The sequence below is a fragment of the Zootoca vivipara genome, chromosome 2, assembly GCF_963506605.1.
Source record: "Zootoca vivipara chromosome 2, rZooViv1.1, whole genome shotgun sequence".
Taxonomy (NCBI): Eukaryota; Metazoa; Chordata; class Lepidosauria; order Squamata; family Lacertidae; genus Zootoca; species Zootoca vivipara.
Genome location: NC_083277.1, coordinates 72,722,573 through 72,740,613, shown reverse-complemented (window position 1 = coordinate 72,740,613; position 18,041 = coordinate 72,722,573). Strand labels below are relative to the sequence as shown.

Here is an 18,041-nt window from a genome sequence, read left to right as displayed (position 1 = left end):
GCTTTTGTGTTGTGCTGTTATACCCACCCCAGTTCCTCTACATCAGGGGTGGCCAACTTCCAAGAGACTGCGATCTACTCACAGAGTTAAAAACTGGTAGTGATCTAGCCCCTTTTGGGGGGTTCAGGTCAAAGTTGAGCTTTTGGGGGGAAGGAAAGCCCTGTTTTGGGGCTTCACGTAAAGGTTGTTGAGCTTCTTTAGGAAGGAGGAAAGCGACATTGAGCTTTTTTTTCCCCCTTAGGAAGGAAAGCCCTGTTTTTGGTGGTTCAGGTCATTTTAGGGGTGCAGGGCAAAGGTGTTGAGTTTTTTTAGGGGAGCCAACGTTTTTTAGCTTCTTTTGGGGGGAGCCACTGATTTACCAGTGATCTACCACAGACGTCCAGTGATCTATTGGTAGATCACAATCTACCTGTTGGACATGCCTGCTCTACATGATGGGAAGAAGGAAATAAAGGTTGCTCACAGGGAGTGGAATCTCTACTAACCTTAATATTTATTTGTTTTTGGGATTTGTACTTCACCCTTTAGTCACAAAGGTTCTTAAAGCATCTTACAAAAACCAGTATTATGATGGTCCCTGCCTTTAGGCTCACTATCTAAAAAGGCATGACACATGGCGAACGGGGAATAGGAAGGAGGAGGAAAAAGCAAGTTCAAATTCTTAATGTTGCTGTTCTTCTAACCCAGCATAAGAACCCAGTCCTAATAACCATATCTGTTGCTTACAGAAAAGTGGTTGCAGTATATGATACTTTCTTTGATTATAGACTATTTTTTTCTCATTGATTAACCCCTTTTGTTTCTTGTCTTGACAGGTACCCGTGCTAAGGCCCATGGATTTAATGGTGGAGGCAACTCCCAGGAGAGTATTCGCAAATGCACACACATATCACATCAACTCCATATCTGTGAACAGTGACTATGAAACTTACATGTCAGCGGATGACTTGAGGATAAACTTATGGAACTTTGAAATAACCAATCAAAGTTTTAGTATCCTTTGCTGCGTGAATCTGGCTGGAGTTGCCATCCAATCAGAAGAGAGCCCTGTTCTGAGAAGGCACCGCTTGCTTGAACCTCAAGTTTGCACCTCTTGAATGGTTGGTTTGTTGTGTCCTTAAAGTGCATTTTACAACTGTACTTGCCTCAGTCCCCCACCTGCATTTAGCCTGCAGAGAAATGTTTACTCAGAAGTGAGGCAAACCCTGAGCACCTTATAAAAAGTTCTACATGTGCCCTTCTTTACTGACTGACTTTATGGCATTTGTATGATACGCCATAACCTAAAGTTCTCTCGGTAGCTTACAAACAATGAGAAAAACAAACAATTGAACTGCAAACAATTATCCTCAGCTGTAGCCATTCAGTATGAAGGAAATGACTTCCTTCCCTCTCAGTTTAGCTAGGTAAATTGTGGACTGCTTCCCTCTGGTAACTGCATTGGAGAAATGGGGTGGGAGAGTCTTAAGGTCTTTGCAAGAGAGTAAAGAAGGGGACCCAGGTGGCGCTGTGGTTAAACCACTGAGCCTAGGGCTTGCTGATCAGAAGGTCGGCGGTTCGAATCCCTGTGATGGGGTGAGCTCCCGTTGCTTGGTCCCAGCTCCTGCCAACCTAGCAGTTCGAAAGCACGTCAAAATGCAAGTAGATAAATAGGAACCGCTACAGCGGGAAGGTAAACGGTGTTTCCATGTGCTGCTCTGGTTTGCCAGAAGCGGCTTTGTCATGCTGGCCACATGACCTGGAAGCTATTCACCGGCTCCCTCGGCCAATAATGCGAGATGAGCACGCAACCCCAGAGTCGGTCACGACTGGACCTAATGGTCAGGGGTCCCTTTACCCTTTACCTTTAAAGAAGGGGAATATGAAGGACAACAAAAACACCTGGGACTAGTATTGCCTGAGTTAAGAAATGACAGAGGAAGGTGGCAAGCATATTTCTCCAAAGCACTTTCTGTAGATAAAGTGGTTTACTGGGGGTTGCTGTCATAAAAAGAATGGGTGCTGGAGTAGGCTGCAGTTTGAGTTTTTATTCTTCCCCCTTAGAGTATAGAGTTATATTGAGGATTCTGTGGCTCTGGTACAAGTTTCCAAATGGATAATAAGGTGAACTTGCATATACAGAGTTGCCAGAGCTGTGTGGGAAGATGCCATTGGGACGCAACTCCCATATGTGATATTGATAGTATCACCCAGTGAAAGGACTGTAGTTCTGTGGTAGAGAATCTGGTTTACGTGCAATAGGCCCCATGTTCAATCCCCAGCATCTTCTGGTAGGAGCCACTGCCAATCAGTATAGTGAGCTGAATGGCCCAGTGGTCTGTCTCATATAAAGCAGCTTCAGTTTGTTCCTATTTTCATTAGCTTATCAGATAAATCTATAATCCTAAAGACACCGTTGATTTCAGTAAGACTAGTGTCCCAAGAAATGCATTGAAGATCTGGGTGTTAGGCTGCAGCCTCTATACAGGGATGGAGAAATTAGTCTGTTTCTGATCTGGGTCAATTTAGCCTGTGTTCATTCATCAGTCCAGTCCATCTTTCTGCAAACCATTTGTGACAGTTGTTGTTGTTGTTGTTGTTTTAAAAAAGAGAGATTCTGATACAACCTTTAAAAATGCATATTTTATCTGCCAGTAGGCATTTCTAAACATATTTTACACCAAAATATTTGGTGGTGGTGGTCGTTTACATATTTTGGTACATTGTTTGAGTTAAGATTTGTTACTGCAAAATTCGGAAAAGTGTAAAATTCAAAAAATAATCAGGCTACAGGAGTTGCATATTAGGTCATTTTTCCTTTAAAATGCAGACCAAATGACATTCTCTTCTGTCCATGTAGCATGTTCCACTGAAATGAGGAAAACTTACTATTGTTTAATCAAGCCTTGCAGCCAACAGTGCATGCATAAGAGAGAAGGGGGAAAGGAGGAAGAGTGAAACAAAGTGCATGAATTGGAGGAAGGGAGAAAGGTGTCATATGGACAGAGGGAGAGGAATAGAGTGGGGTTGAGGATCAGGATTTGGGGATAGGATGATAGGGAAGAATCAGGATTTGTGCAGGGAAGAGACAAAGACTGACAACAGGCAACATTGGGGAGAGCATTCTTCTATGGTCGTTTGCAGGTTGTGTGTGTGTGTGTGTGTGTGTGTGTACGTGTGTGTACGTGTGTGTACGTACGTACACGCACCCCAATGGCTACAGGCTTCATTGTGTCTGTACAACCGTATGTAAATCAAAAACTAAAGGTAAACAGGGTGTGATTTCTAGCCTTTCTCTTCTTTTTATTTTCATTTTTTAAAGTGATCCTGCTTTTGAAAAAATTACCATAGCAGTTTATCTCTTGGCCCTTGTGTAGCCTTTGCAGTGACCACACCGAGGGCTCTGCCAGTGTTTGAAACTCCCATTGTTCTAGGCACATTTTGAAATGGGGAATTTCATGAGCAGTTTCTGAGCTCTGGGCACAGTACTGTGCCTAAGATTTCAGATTAAAACTGCAGAGTGGAAGGAAAGGAGGACCTTTTCTGCCTCCCCACTTCCAGCTACTCTCTGAAGATTCAAGAAGACACCCTCTTAAGAATATTGGAGGAGTGGGTAGCTTTCATATCTCAGTTTCTAACACTGGGGTCTGCTTCCCTTAGCTAGAAATCTAAATGCAGCTCAGCTCAGCTGGTCATTATTGCAAGGTTCTGCTTTCCAGCTCGGTTGACAAATTGTTGAATTTTGCTTACAGGATCAGCCTGAGAGGAAGGCAATTGCAAGGTGTAATTTAGAAGACAGGTGCCTTTAGGGAGCATGTGGAGAAGAAATATTAATAGGTAGCTTTCATTGCATGCTACAGATATGTGACAGGCTGCTGGAACCAGGCATGCAAATGAGGCCATGCCAGTCACCTTTATAAAGCCACAACTGGAATAATAATAGGACTTGTGGCAATAATTACATCAGGTGTGCCCAAAACATCGCTAGAATACCATATATTGCTCTCTCAAACAATGTTGCTCTCAAGTAAGCAGATAAAATGTAGGTTTCCTTTGCCAGCCATGGGGGGCAGGGAGGAAGCACCCAGTGCTTGGTTGTTCATAAGTGCACACCGAGTTTGTGTGTGCATTTTTAATTTTTTCTATTCTAGACAATGTGTTGAGGATTTGCCTGATAACTATTGTTATGTTATTGTTGTTCATCTGTTCCTCAGACGCCAGAGTACGGTCAGGCCATGAGGAAGCCATGAGTGTGTCATTTTAGGCGGTGAAACAATTTTTGCAGATTTATTCAGTTAAGGGTCTTAAAAATACGGTTTGGGGTGTGAGGAATTCAAATCTGCTATTCGGACAACATTTAGTTTGGTAAAGCTACATTTGATTTAAAAGCATATAAACTGTTTTCAGAAAACCAAAGAATTTTAATTTTACATCTTTTACACCTTTTACATAATTTTTATGAAGATGTCAGGTAATGCTAAATATTAATAGTAGTAGTAGTAGTAATATAATAATAATAATAATAATAATAATAATAATAATAATAATAATAATATAACTGCAAGTACTTGGCAACCATTTTTAATTATTTCTATGCAATTTTACACACATTTCACTTACCAAGCAAAACTATATTAATTTAACCAAAATGTCTTTCGAATCCCAAGTCGTGTCACAACTTTTTAGAACCCCTCATTTTTTAGAAGTTTAAAGTTGAAAAATTCAGCACGCCCTGATCCTGCAGTAGTTGTGGTGAAAAGAGGCAAAAGGGATAATAAGAGTTGCCAGGAAGTTCTGCCAGGGAACAGTTAGGAATGAAGAACCAAAAGGCACCCAGCTTTTAACTAGGATGGGAGGTCTAATTTTCATGGCCCTAGGTGCCTCTTGAAATATCGGTAGGAAGGGGGTGTAAGTATGCACTTGAAGCAGTCGTGATTTCACCATGCCAAGTCAGAGATCTGGGAACGTGGAGTGCTTTTGTTTGAACTGTGTGCAGTTTGAAGCCTGCTGTGATTCGGTTGCTATAATAGACCTTTTCTATAACAGTGGGATGTTGGCTTAACCTGGATGCAAAACACTTCACCTTCCCTTTCGCAATCCTGCAGTTTAATCTGCAGCCTCCCTTTGCACCTCAAGACCCCGAGGCCTCCCACTTATGTAGAATAATAACACTTTGAGACCTTATATAAGGTTAAATGGGCAAAGTTAGACCACAGCTTTATTGGTTGCAGAATGTGAGTGGTATTGGCTTAGGCATTGGCTTGAACGACTATATCTGACTCCTGCCCGCCATGCAGGGAGTCTCACAAGGGTTAACCACCAGTAGGGGGAGCCCTGTTGAAGCACATCAACTTGGAGCTCCCCCCAGAGTCACTGGAAGGTCGTGCCATGGCCCTAGCCTCCACCCGGGCTTCGGACAGGAACCACGACACCCGGATTCCTTTAACGGAATACCCTTTTAAAATGGAGGGGCAGGTGATGGCCACACCTCCCCTCCCCCAAACCAGGTTTTTACCAATACCTAACCGCCACACGAGCCAAAGGCTCACCGCCAAATACCCTCACAACTGCAACCAACACCTAATGCCCTATACAGTGGAACCTCGGTTTATGAACACCTCGGTTTATGAATTTTCGGTTTATGAACGCCGCGGACCCATCTGGAACGGATTAATTCACTTTCCATTACTTTCAATGGGAAAGTTCGCTTCAGTTTATGAACGCTTCAGTTTATGAACAGACTTCTGGAACCAATTACACCCATGCTTCAGTTTATGAACGCTTCAGTTTAAGTACTCCATGGACCCATCTGGAACGGATTAATCCACTTTCCATTACTTTCAATGGGAAAGTTTGCTTCAGTTTATGAACGCTTACTCCGCGGACCGTCTGGAACGGATTAATTCACTTTCCATTACTTTCAATGGGAAAGTTCGCTTCAGTTTATGAACGCTTCAGTTTATGAACAGACTTCCGGAACCAATTGTGTTCATAAACCGAGGTACCACTGTATAACATTGGCCATCCAAGCATCATTTCCATGACTCACCTGATCACAACACCTCACATTTCACTTGGGCCCCTTCGAGGTGGGTGGGGGAGATCCTCATGCACGTTGTAAAGCAGGGGTGGCTAACCCAGGACTCTGCAGATGCTGCTGGGCCACAACTCCCATCACCCCTGCCCATTGGCCATCCTGGCTGGGGCTGATGGGAGTTGGAGTCCAGTTAACAGCTTCCCCATCCCTGCTCTAAAAAGATGATGATGCTTCCAAAGAGACATGCAAATACAGCACTGGCCCAAAGGAACCAATTAAGCATTTTGATCTATCCTTTCATTCATTGCTTGCATTTTGTTTAGCAAATTCCCACTGCATAATTTTCAGTTAACTTGGCAGGTTCTGCAGGATTTTCAGAAACCCTGCTTTAAAGCTATTACGCAACCTGTGTAATTTTGGGTCAGCTGAAGATATGTCCCATCTAACACGCACAAGTAAGTTGACATTCTGGGATAGTTGAGTATTATAACATGGCATGCTTTCCCATAGGCAGACAGCACTGCTGTTCATTTCTTGTGGAACGGCAACCTGCATCAGCCAACAGTGGATTGCTGTGAGTTTAAATATATGCTAAAAGCAGCCTTAAAAGGAATTACTGTTAAAAGAAAGCCATACTGAAAACTGAGAAAAGCTTGTCTTTTTGACAGTGGGTTGTTGTGGTTGCTTTCTTCTCAATAGAGCTGACAATGCCGTGCTTAACGGACATGATCCATTAGTTCATTATTTTCTCCATGAGAGTTACCTTTTTGTCACAGTTGGTGTGATCCACCAAACCCAGTTTTGGCCCTCTGTATGCATTCTGAGGGAGAGTTATGGGGAAACCCTGGGTCTTGTGTTTTTGCAAAAGCTTGTGGACCTTTGCAGCATTTCATTCTTGCAAAGGATTGTAACAACCCACACCATCAACATGGTGTATTTTTAATGAAGGAAGCCTTCTGGTCTGTCAGTGAGCCATAGATGGAACCTGTCAGCATGTGACAAATACTGTCCCATCCCTAAAGTGTCTCCCTGGTTATTACAGATTTGAGTGTATAGATGCCTACTTGAATTCTGTGCACTGGAGAACAGTGGACAGTTGCAAAATTGCCAATTGCGTCTTGTAGAGTGAAAAGTCTGTAATGGATAATATGTGTGATCCAGACAAAGCTAAGTGCTTTAAATATGATGATGATGATGATGTGCTTAGCATTTATATAGCATGATATGTGCAGGGCCAATTACTAATTACTAAATAGTGAAGGCATTATGCATATGCCTCAGAGCTATTTTTAGAATCGCAGCTTCTGTGGGTAAGGAATGTATTTGAAAACCCTTGTCTTTGCCCATTTTTTAATATTTAAGTTGGTTTTGACAGGAAGAGAAATGCACTTTTATTTTAGAAGAAGGTTACACTGGGGAAGGTCATCATTTCCCCTTTTTCTCCTGTTACCCTCTCCCCCAAATTCTGGTCAATTTAGAATTGCTTCACACTTAACATGGTAGCTTGTTTACATGGGCCTTCCACTAGTGTTTGCAATAGCAAGTGTGTAAGTGTTGAAGTGTGTGTGCCCATGCTTACGTCTCCAGTTATGCAGTGGGCATGTCAATGGAGTTGTAGTTTAGGGGACACACCTTCAGCTCAGTAAATGTTCAGGGTGTTTTTTATGCAGGCAGAAAAAGCAGGACATTTATCAAGCCACATTTGGGTGGATACAGCATAAGTTGTGTGAGCCTGCATTACACATTAACTGCAGAAAGCCTGCACTTCTTGCACAACATGGCCCTTTTAAACTATGTTATCACTGTGTGTGTGTGTGTGTGTCCCATCTAAACAACATGTGCTCACAAAAGAAACTGTGTGCAGTGGGGCAGCACCCACAGTTGCGGAGCTGCAACCCGGCACATTTCATGTTGGGCCCATCTATTATTCATTTGCAAGAACAAATTGATTCTTTAAAATGCATAACTAATTTCCAGTCTGGAAACGTGATGAAAGAGAAGCTAAAATCTAACAGCCCAATTCTGTGCTCCACTGGTGCATGGGATCCCGTGAAAGATCCATGGCACTGGACTGAGGGAAAGGCTCATCCGTTTCTTCTGGTACTGATGATCAAAAGACTTATCCCACTACAAGACTACACTAACATATTTCTAGAGTCGGGGGAAAGCTCCTATGAAGTAGATGTGCCTCCTTTGCGCAAAGCACAAAGTAGATGTGATGGCAAAGACCTATTCAGTTAAATCCAGATATTTGAATCTGGAAGGAAAGTTCGTATTAAGTGGTCACCAAAAAAGAAGACTTAACAGGGACTGCCAATAGACAGGATGAATTTCCTGCCACACCCTAGCCCGCCCATCTATTTCCCCTTTCTTTAGCCCAGTTCCAGGGAAAAGAGAGATGCTTCGAGTTTAGGGCCAGAGACACAGAACTTAACAAAACAAAACATTGTTAAGATAATTTTCCTATTACAATTAAGGCCAAGTGTCAAAATATGAATAATTTTGTTAAGGGAACATAACAATCATGCACAAAAATGTACCAAATAAAATCAATAAATTCAATCTAACTTGGCTAGTTACATTTTGCGTCCTCGTGTAATGCACAAAATTCCTTGCAAAATAAGGTTCTGGGAGAGCACATCTTTGGTTCGTGCAGGGCCAGCACATGAGGCAAGGTGAAGCGACCACCTCAGGCTGCAGGATCTGCATGGGCAACAGATCCCAATGCCAATCTTTATTTCCCTCCCTCCTCTTTCCTGAAGTAATAATAATAATAATAATAATAATAATAATAATAATAATAATAATAATAATTTATTATTTATACCCCGCCCATCTGGCCGGGTTTCCCCAGCCACTCTGGGCGGCTTCCAACAGAAACATTAAAATACACTAATTTCTTAAACATTAAAAGCCTCCCTAAACAGGGCTGCCTTCAGTAGATCTTCTTCGCTCACCCCTTCCTTCCTGGTGGTTTGCCTCAGGTGCCAAAATGTTTTGGACCACCCATGGCCCATTAGATGTTTCCAGAAAGAACAGACTAAAAGTGAAGTATCACTTATTTACTGAAATCTAAGACAAAGCTGGCCTGTTAGGGGGGAAATTGTTGTTGGCCCTAGCTATGAGATTTGTCACTATAATATCAGCCTATCCACTGAGTCAGTATACAGTATGTCCATTTAAATGTGTGGGGTAGCCATAGGAAGCTTATGCTAACTCAGACGGTTGGCCCGTCTAGTTCAAGATGATCTGCACTACGGATTGAAAATCCCTGGCCCTCCAAATGTGGCTACAATCCAGCTCCTGTCAGTCTGAGGCAAGATGGCCAGTGGTTAGAGATAGTGGGAGTTGCAATCTATGAACATCTGGAGGGCCACAGGTTTTCCATCCCTGCTCTATACTGACTGGCAGTGGCATCCCAGGGTTTCAGATAGGAGCCTTACCTGGACACACAAAGGATTTAAATGGCACCATCTTCTTGCAAAGTAGGTGCTCTGCCACTGAGTTGTATCCATTAACATATTAATATTTATTTGCTTATTTATTTGTGTGTGCATGGTGAGTTAAGGGATTTGCAATTTCTAAGCTACTTATGTACAGAAATTCCCACTGAAGTCAATGAGCTTAACATTTTCAATATCAGAACTGTGTCATGTGTGCCGACAGATCCTTCCTTGGTCAAGTGCAGATTCTATTTAACAAGGTCTCAATATCCCCTGGGGCATGCAGTGGATTAATGAACCTGCCCTTTGTCCCTTAGAGAGCCAGGATGAAATCCTCCTTGAGTTGTAAGTGAAAATTATGCCGAGGGAGGAGGTTCATCCTAATTCAGATATGGTGCATGTCACAAAACCTCTGTTTGCATTCGTGCCATTTGCAATATATTTTTAGTAAATTAATACAGGTTGACAAATCTTCCTATAGGTCCATGATAATAATGCCATCTGACATACCTGAAGCATCATTTGTGCAAAGCCCACAAATAAATCAAATTTATAATTTCTAAAGAAGCTAGATCCACTAAAACCACTTCCTCCAGAGTAGTCTCATTGGTCAGTGAGGCTGCTGTAATAATAATAATAATTTATTATTTATACCCCGCCCATCTGGCTGGGTTTCCCCAGCCACTCTGGGCGGCTAGTTGCATGGCTTGAGAAGCTAAATCAAAGCATCTCTGTAGGCAAAATTAAATCACACATGTTATTCTTTTCATTCTGAGCTCTGCCAGTGACTTTGCATGTGATGTGTATACCGGTACTTGCTGCCTTTTTCCTATGCATTGATTTCACTCCCACGTCCTGCTCCTTAGTAAATTGCTGTGAGAGATACAGTGTTCGATGAAAGCAAAATAAGGATAAAAAAATTCAATGCCATATCAGTAGTAATGCAAATAATGCAGCTAAGGCGATTCTTTGGCTAGGCTGGGGAAAGAGCCCATATTTCTTGGTTTCCCGGCTCGTGATTTTAATTGAAGGACCATCCTTCCAGCTGACAAGAAGACTGGCAGCATAGATATTACAGGCAGGTACTGAAGTGTATTAGCAAGACTGGGAATCTATGGACAGACAGTGCACTTCTTTTTTACACTATCGCCAGATTATTTCTGTCCCGTTTGGTTGAAGCAGCTTGAAACAAGAACATCACCAACATGGCAGGAAGTGTTTCCATGGCACAAAGAAGCCAAGCAGTGGTGAGGAAGCATTGCACATGCAGACCAGGGATGGGAAACCTCTCTGGACATTGACTGTCACTGGGAGAAAGCGTTTCATATGGTTTCACCATGAACGTTAATATTTATTGAACGTTCAAAGTATTTCACACACATAATAAGCTTAGCACAAGGCGAAGGGCCATAGCTCAGTGGTCAAGCATATGCTGTGTATGCAGCAGGTCACAGATTCAGAGTGCAGAATGCCCCAGTATCTCCAGGTAGGGCTGGGAATGTGCCTGTCTGAAACTCTGGAGAGCAGCTACCAGTCAGGGTAGATAATACTGAGATGGACCAGTAAGTCTGACTCAGTATAAGGCAGCTTCTTGTGCTCCGATGTGCAACACTATAATACAAATCAGTGTTTCTTACTCCAGTCTTGCAACTAGGAGGTTGAGAGATTTATTAAAGCAAGGGTTGCCAACGTGTTGCCTGGGAGTGCACAACTACTCGGAGAGGTGTTTCCTGGTGCCTGTAGCCCCATCCCTCCCAGCTGAAACCGGGTTTGAAAGAAGCAGTTTGTTGCCACCAATAGAATAGGTTGCCGTTTGTGCTTGCTTGGGGGTGTCTGATGCCCTGCTGGTTACTCCCCAACAACCAGTATTCAGAGATGTGCTTCCTCTGATCTTGGAGTGCATATTTTTCCAAACTTTCCCCTAATTATCCATAACATGGACTTCACCTTTTTCATAGCTGCCACATCCTTTGCCAATATTTCCATCAAGGTATCCACCATGACTCCAAGGTTGCTTTCCTGATCAATCACTGTCAGTTCAAACCTGTAGAGATTAGGATTTATTTATTTATTGCCTCAGTGTGCCTCACTTTACTCTTCTGTTGAACTGCACTTGCAATATTATTGTCTATTCACCCAGTTTGATGAATTCCTTTTGATGTGCTTCACAATCCTTACCCACCCCCCAATCCAGAATAATTCAAAGTCATAAGTATACTTGGACACCTCATTGATCATGTAATTTATGAATAAGCTCAAAAAGCTCCAACCTCAATACTGATCCTTGTGGGACTTCTCAGATCCCTCCATTGGGAGAACTGTCCATTTATGCCTAATCTCTGCTTTCTGTTCTTTTAACCAGTTACTGATCTATAAGAGGACCCATCCATTTATTCTAGGCATAGAAAACCCTCCAGATGCTTTGAGTCTACAATTCCCATCATCCCTGACCACTGATCCTATTAGCTAGGAATGATGGGAGTTGTAGTCCCAAAACATCTGGAGGGCCAAGTTCACCTATGCCTGATTTATTCCATGACTGCTTGGTTAATCAGAAGGCTTTTATCAAAAAGCTTTTTGGAAGACCAACACAGAGTGTCTACCAGGTCACTTCTATCAGCCTGCTTACTTACCCATTCAAACAATTTTAAAAGGTTAGGGAGATGGTTTGCAGAACCCATGTTGACTCTTTTCCAGCACATTTTCTCCTATATGCTTGAACATTTTGTCTTTAAAAATGGTTTCCATGAACTTGCCTGGAATAGATGTTAAACCAAATGGCCTGTAACTTTCATTTCTCACTTCCTGCCCCTCTGGTTACAGATGCTAATATTAGGGGAAAGTTCCATAGCTTTGTTAAATCAGCAATTTAACATTTGAGTTCTTTAATCATTTTGGGGTAGATGCCATCTAGACCTGGTGATTCTCTAGTTTTTAAATTTATCAATAAGGGCGAGAACTTGTGAAGTCATGTGCTCATTCCAATAGGACTTGTGTAAGGGGACATGCCCCAGTGAATTGGATCCCTTATCTCTCTGAAACACAAGTTTCATTTATGAGAAGATGAGGAGGGTGGTATATCCAACTATTCAATTTCCCCATCATATAATGCTACATTAAGGAAAGTATTTTTCACACAGACACATTTTCTCAGTAATCCCTACAGGAGAAGGATGTTCCTAACCTCCCATTCGCCCCTGTTAGCAGCAGGAACTTAATTTGTTTTCCGTATGGGGCAAAGAATGCCTCTGTGCTTTCCCCTCCTCCTCCCCTTTATCCACACTAAGGCTTCACAAAGCCAACAGAATTGGCCCATGCTGGGTTTTTTGTAGTGTGAAATCTAAAACTGCTTGACATCAGTGGCCACCATCTCAGAGCAATGACTGAGGGAGCCAATCATCAAAAGATCATCTGCACTTATCAGGGCTTTTTCTCTGAATGGTAAGGCCAGCTGAGAAAAAAAAAACCAATAAATACCCTGAATCTTACAATTGTGTCCATCTGTGATTCTATCTTGGATCGAAATGTGAAGAATTGAAAAAAACCAACCCCGGCAGCAATTATTGGAAAGCTTTTCTAGCGTGATGCCTTGGCTGATTTTTTAAACTGTTTCATTTTGTCCCTTGGGTTGGGGTTGCAGGGGGCAGGAACCATAACTCTTCCATCTTGAACCAAAGCAAACGGTTGTAATCTGAAAGTAAGCAGTTACTAGCTGCTAGCTTTCCTTGCACTAAAATCAATAAAGAAGCACAGGCTGAGTTTTAATTAGTGTGGATGCAAACATCCCTGTGAGACACACACACAAAAACCCAAGACAGACAGATAATTCCTGTTATTTTGCTTGGAAATAATATGGTCTGAAAGCACCACATTGCATCCTGGATATATACTGTCCTGTTTTTGTATGGGGTGCTGCTCTTTATTTTTTGTCTTGGAATCAGGGAATCCTCAAAACATTCCTAGCCACAATCTCAATTTTGCTCCAATTCTGTATTGAAAAGACTTTTTTTTTCTCTGAAGATCAATTGTTGGTGAAGCTGGTGTCAGTGTACAGATTCTGCCGTTTGCTTCAGTGTGTTATGAATTGGTGATACAACTCTAGTTAGCCCTCATAGTCTTTCATTGCCCTGCTTTTTACATGTTTTCTGTGCATATGCGCTTCATTCTCTCAGGACTACAGGTTTATGCGGGTGTGAAAAGGGGAGGAATAGGTGGGAACCCAGAGAGGTTTCTGTGGAGCTGTGAAGTTATAGAATGGGGCAAGGTCAGGAAATATCCTTCTCCCATACTGCAAAGGAAATTAAGGATGCAGTGTTAAACACAGTGACTAGGGAGTTAAACCCCACTGGATACAGTGGGAATTCCTTCTGAATAAACAAGCATAGCATTGCCCTGTAATGTAATTAACAGAAGAAATTAGCCAAGTTTCAGTGGAGAATGAGTAGACTGAACAAAAGAATGCCTGGATAATGGAGGGTTATCATGTGATGATAGCCAAGCAGATATAGCAGGAAATTAGCTGACCAGAGCGAGTAGTCAGAAAAGGTTGTGGAATGATGATCACCTGTTTAATGCAATTCTAACAAAGGAACCTGGGCAGGCCATGTGATGAAACATAGCCTGCTTAAGCCGTTCCTGGTGTTTCCTGGTGTGAACTGTGCAAATAAAATTTTAAAAAAATTCAGGTTAGTAATACCCTAGGTAGGGCATTATTAGTAGGTCTTCCTTCACAGATGATTCTCACTTCACCCTGTTCCAGTGTGGTCAGGACATGATTGCATAGGTTAAAACTAATGCATATTCTAGGCAAGGGCTTATAGACCCTTTTTCACCAGCAAAGACTTTTGTTTAAGGGAGGGAGGGAAGATCGGGAGATGGGCTTCTAGAAAGGAAACCTTGTGTTCAGTCCATTGTAATCAAATGGTCTTCCATTCATTTTCACTCAGTACTGGAGACTCACAACATACAAGGAGTTGTTATAGTTCCATGTTCTAATCCACCTCCATTTCAACTAGTGCTCTCTAGAAACACTTGCATGCCCTGACTCCCACCTCCTCAGTTCTTGACCTAGGCTCATGCATCATGGGCAGCCAGAGAGGATCAATTTATTGGCCTTTTTAAGGAAAACCATATTTGAAAAGCAATTTTTCTTAAACTAATTGGACTTTAGCCTGATCAGAGGAATTCCTTGGTTCTGTGGAGCCAGTGGCCTCATTCGCACATGACACTAAACCATGATTTATTAACATTAACTGTGGTTGACATTAAACATAGTGTAGCATTATGTGCAAACTAGACCAATGAGGCTGCCACTTTGAGGAACAATTTTGTTAATGTATACCAAACTAAAAGATTTGTTAAGAGGAAAAGAAGGAAGGAGACATTTAATGATAGACAGCTTGCTATTTTGTTGCATCATTAAGGTCATGAATGCCATAAGGTAGCTGCCCTATCCCAGTTAAAGCATGGTTACTGGTAAATTGTAAGGTTTTGGTGACTGAGCTGGGGTTCTTTGTCGCCTTGCAGATGGACATTTATAATTACCAAAATACAATCCCACTGAGGATATTTTACATATGCCAGGGCAACTAGCCAGAGAATGGAGAGTGTCTGCTCCGATACAAGCAACAAAGAAAATCCAGGAGACGAGGGAAAAGTAGGAGCTAATAGCTTGCTTTTGTGAGAGCAAGTGGCTGGTATTTATGTGACTTACCTCTGCCTTTTATTTCATCTGACTAGTCTGTTTATTTTCCTCAGATGATTGCCCATGGTGTTACAGATTGATTTTGCTTTCTGAAATAGAAAATCTATTGTGCGCCTACCATCAGCCAGGGGGCAACCTAGTTGACTAATGAGTTAGGATTCATTTTGAGTCAATCACCTAACACATGGTTGATGGCAGATAAAGCAATGTGCTTTGAATGAGTGTTCTTTCTAGCACCACGGCATGTTACAGCATGAGGAGGCATAAGAGACTCGATAATATGCACAACATTCCAACTGAATGGGACAGAGCTAGAGAAGGATTTGGTCTAGACCATCCTTTGCCAAGCTACTACCTTCCTGATGTTTTGGACTACAACTCACATCAGCTCAATCGGACTGGCAGAGAGTTATAGTCCAAAGTGCGGCAGCTAAACCGCTGGTAGGGGCAATTGACATTATTATTATTATTATTATTATTATTATTATTATTATTATTATTATTAATTTATACCCTACCCATCTGGCTGGGTTTCCCCACCACTCTGGGCGGCTTCCAACAAATAGCAAAATACATTAAAATATCACAGATTAAAAGCTTCCCTAAACAGGGCTGCCTTTAGGTGTTTTCTAAATGTCAGGTAGTTGTTTATCTCCTTGACCTCCGATGGGAGGGCGTTCCACAGGGCGGGCGCCGCTACCGAAAAGGCCCTCTGCCTGGTTCCCTGTAGCTTTGCTTCTCGCAGTGAGGGAACCGCCAGAAGGCCCTCAGCTCTGGATCTCAGTGTCCAGGCTAAACGATGGGGGTGGAGATGTTCTTTCAGGTATACGTAACACTGTTGTTAAAGCATCTGCACTACCAAGCCAAGTATATGTTTCTGGTAATAATTTATAAAACCCTGAATAACATGGATCCAGAGTACCTTAAGGACCACTTGAATTCTTATATCACACCTGATTCATCTGATGTCAACACGAAACTGAGCCTTTCATGTTTCTTGCCTAGTCCTATGGAAAACTCTTCCAGTGGACAATCTGAAAACTTTCCTATACCACCAGGCTTGTGCAGATAACCTTTCTCTTGCAGTAGCCAGTGATCTATGGTTTTAATTCTGTTTTTGTGAGTTTTCATTGCATTTAGAATTGTTGTATACCACTCCGATATTTTTGTGAAACTGCAATATATACATATTTTGATAAACAAAATATAAACAAATAAATATGCACAGTTTGCCCTCGTTTACACATAACATTAACCCAAGCCATAGCTTGGTGTAAATGAGCTAACATGCAGGCTCCCAGACAGGTAGGCGATAACTTCTCTTATTATCCCCTTCTATCATAACATCACCAGTATGTTACTCAGAAAGGTAGTAGTTGGCCCAGTTTCAGATTCACAAACGAGAAGTGAGTTCCACCCAGGTCTCCCCAGTCCAGATATATGGCACTCTTTTGTCTCCTCCCCACTTCCTTGGGACATCATGCTCTGTGCTATTTGTTCTGCCTTGATTCACTTCTGCCAGATATTGTAGATATAAAACCAGCAAACATGGAGGAGCTGACAGAAGTGATTACGGCTGCAGAATTCCATCCGCACCACTGCAACACCTTTGTCTACAGCAGCAGCAAGGGGACAATAAGACTGTGCGACATGCGAGCATCCGCCCTGTGTGACAGGCACTCCAAATGTGAGTATATTTTGGCCCACAGAAGGATGAATGAGATAATAGGATTTGTACTTATTTTATATAAAAATATATATCTCAATGGCAGGTTTATTGGGGGGGGGGAGAAACCTTAGTTTTTTCTTAGTAATCAGTTATCAAGCTTACTTCTGACGCAAAGTATTACCAGCTGGAAGTGATTAGAATATATCCTCTTCCTGCTGTGATTGCCAAAGTAAGAGCAGCATGCACAATAGTTTTTACCTTGGTGCTGTTTATATGTCTGTACAACCGAACCTTACCCTCCTGCCAGAATGAGTAACACCCAGAGCTCACTTTAATTTCTGGTTCGCTGGGTTCTCAGATATCTTAATGTCAAACTGAAAGCTCAAAGTACATGGGATATCCCTGGGTGTGGAAGACAGAGGGAATGGCAAAGCATTTTATGAATAGTTGCTTTAATGCATGGGGAGCGGGACCCACACCATTGCTTTCTGTCCCACTGAACGAGAGATGTGCAATTGCTATAAAGCCCCGCCTGATTCCTTTTCCAGCCAGAATTGAAATAAATCTCTTGCAAAGATTCAGCTAATTGCTTTTTTAAAGGACGGGAGAGAGAGATTGGTTTTGAACTAAGTTATTCTGATCCTCAGAATTTAATCCAAAGCCCATTTTTCGTTTCTTGCCGTCTGAAGAGTGCTTCCAGTTTGGGAGTCAGCTTTTAATTATTAAATGGTGGTTTAGCAAATCAGAAAGAGTGATATTGAATTGCAGGTCATACACTGTTTTCTATAACAACTAAGATGAATGTAGCTACTAAAGCAGAGATTGAGAACTTCTGGCCTGGGTGGCAAGTGCAGCCCTGCAGGCATCTCTGCCCGGCCATCAGGACTTTCCCTAGGCCACACCCCACCTCCCAGGCTCCTCCTTGCACTTGCCCTGCTCTGCATCTCCTTCAAGTATAGAGCCTATGTCGCCTCTAGCCCCACCCACCATTGGCATGTGACCGCTAGAATATTGCTCATGATGGAATGCAGCCCTCAGTCTGAGTAAAGGTTCCCCACTCCTGACCTAAAAGATCACATCACATTCTCAAATTGGTACGTTGAAAATAGAGGTTGACCACATCCATGTAGAGTAATATGTGGTGATATGGTTGTGTGACTGCTTCATAACTCCACCACTGCTAACAACCCACTGTTCATTCCCATGCTG

The 18,041-nt window shown here is 42.3% G+C and overlaps 1 protein-coding gene across 2 annotated transcripts in view; it reads left to right on the top strand.

Annotated features, from left to right (window-relative positions):
- PPP2R2B (protein phosphatase 2 regulatory subunit Bbeta) overlaps positions 1-18,041 on the top strand; it is a 232,005-nt gene that overhangs the window by 190,000 nt on the left and 23,964 nt on the right. For both annotated transcript variants that reach the window (XM_035105326.2, XM_035105327.2), the window contains exons 5-6: positions 816-993; positions 16,686-16,850. In XM_035105326.2, coding sequence (XP_034961217.1) covers positions 816-993; positions 16,686-16,850 — 343 coding nt within the window. The remainder of the gene's footprint in view (positions 1-815; positions 994-16,685; positions 16,851-18,041) is intronic.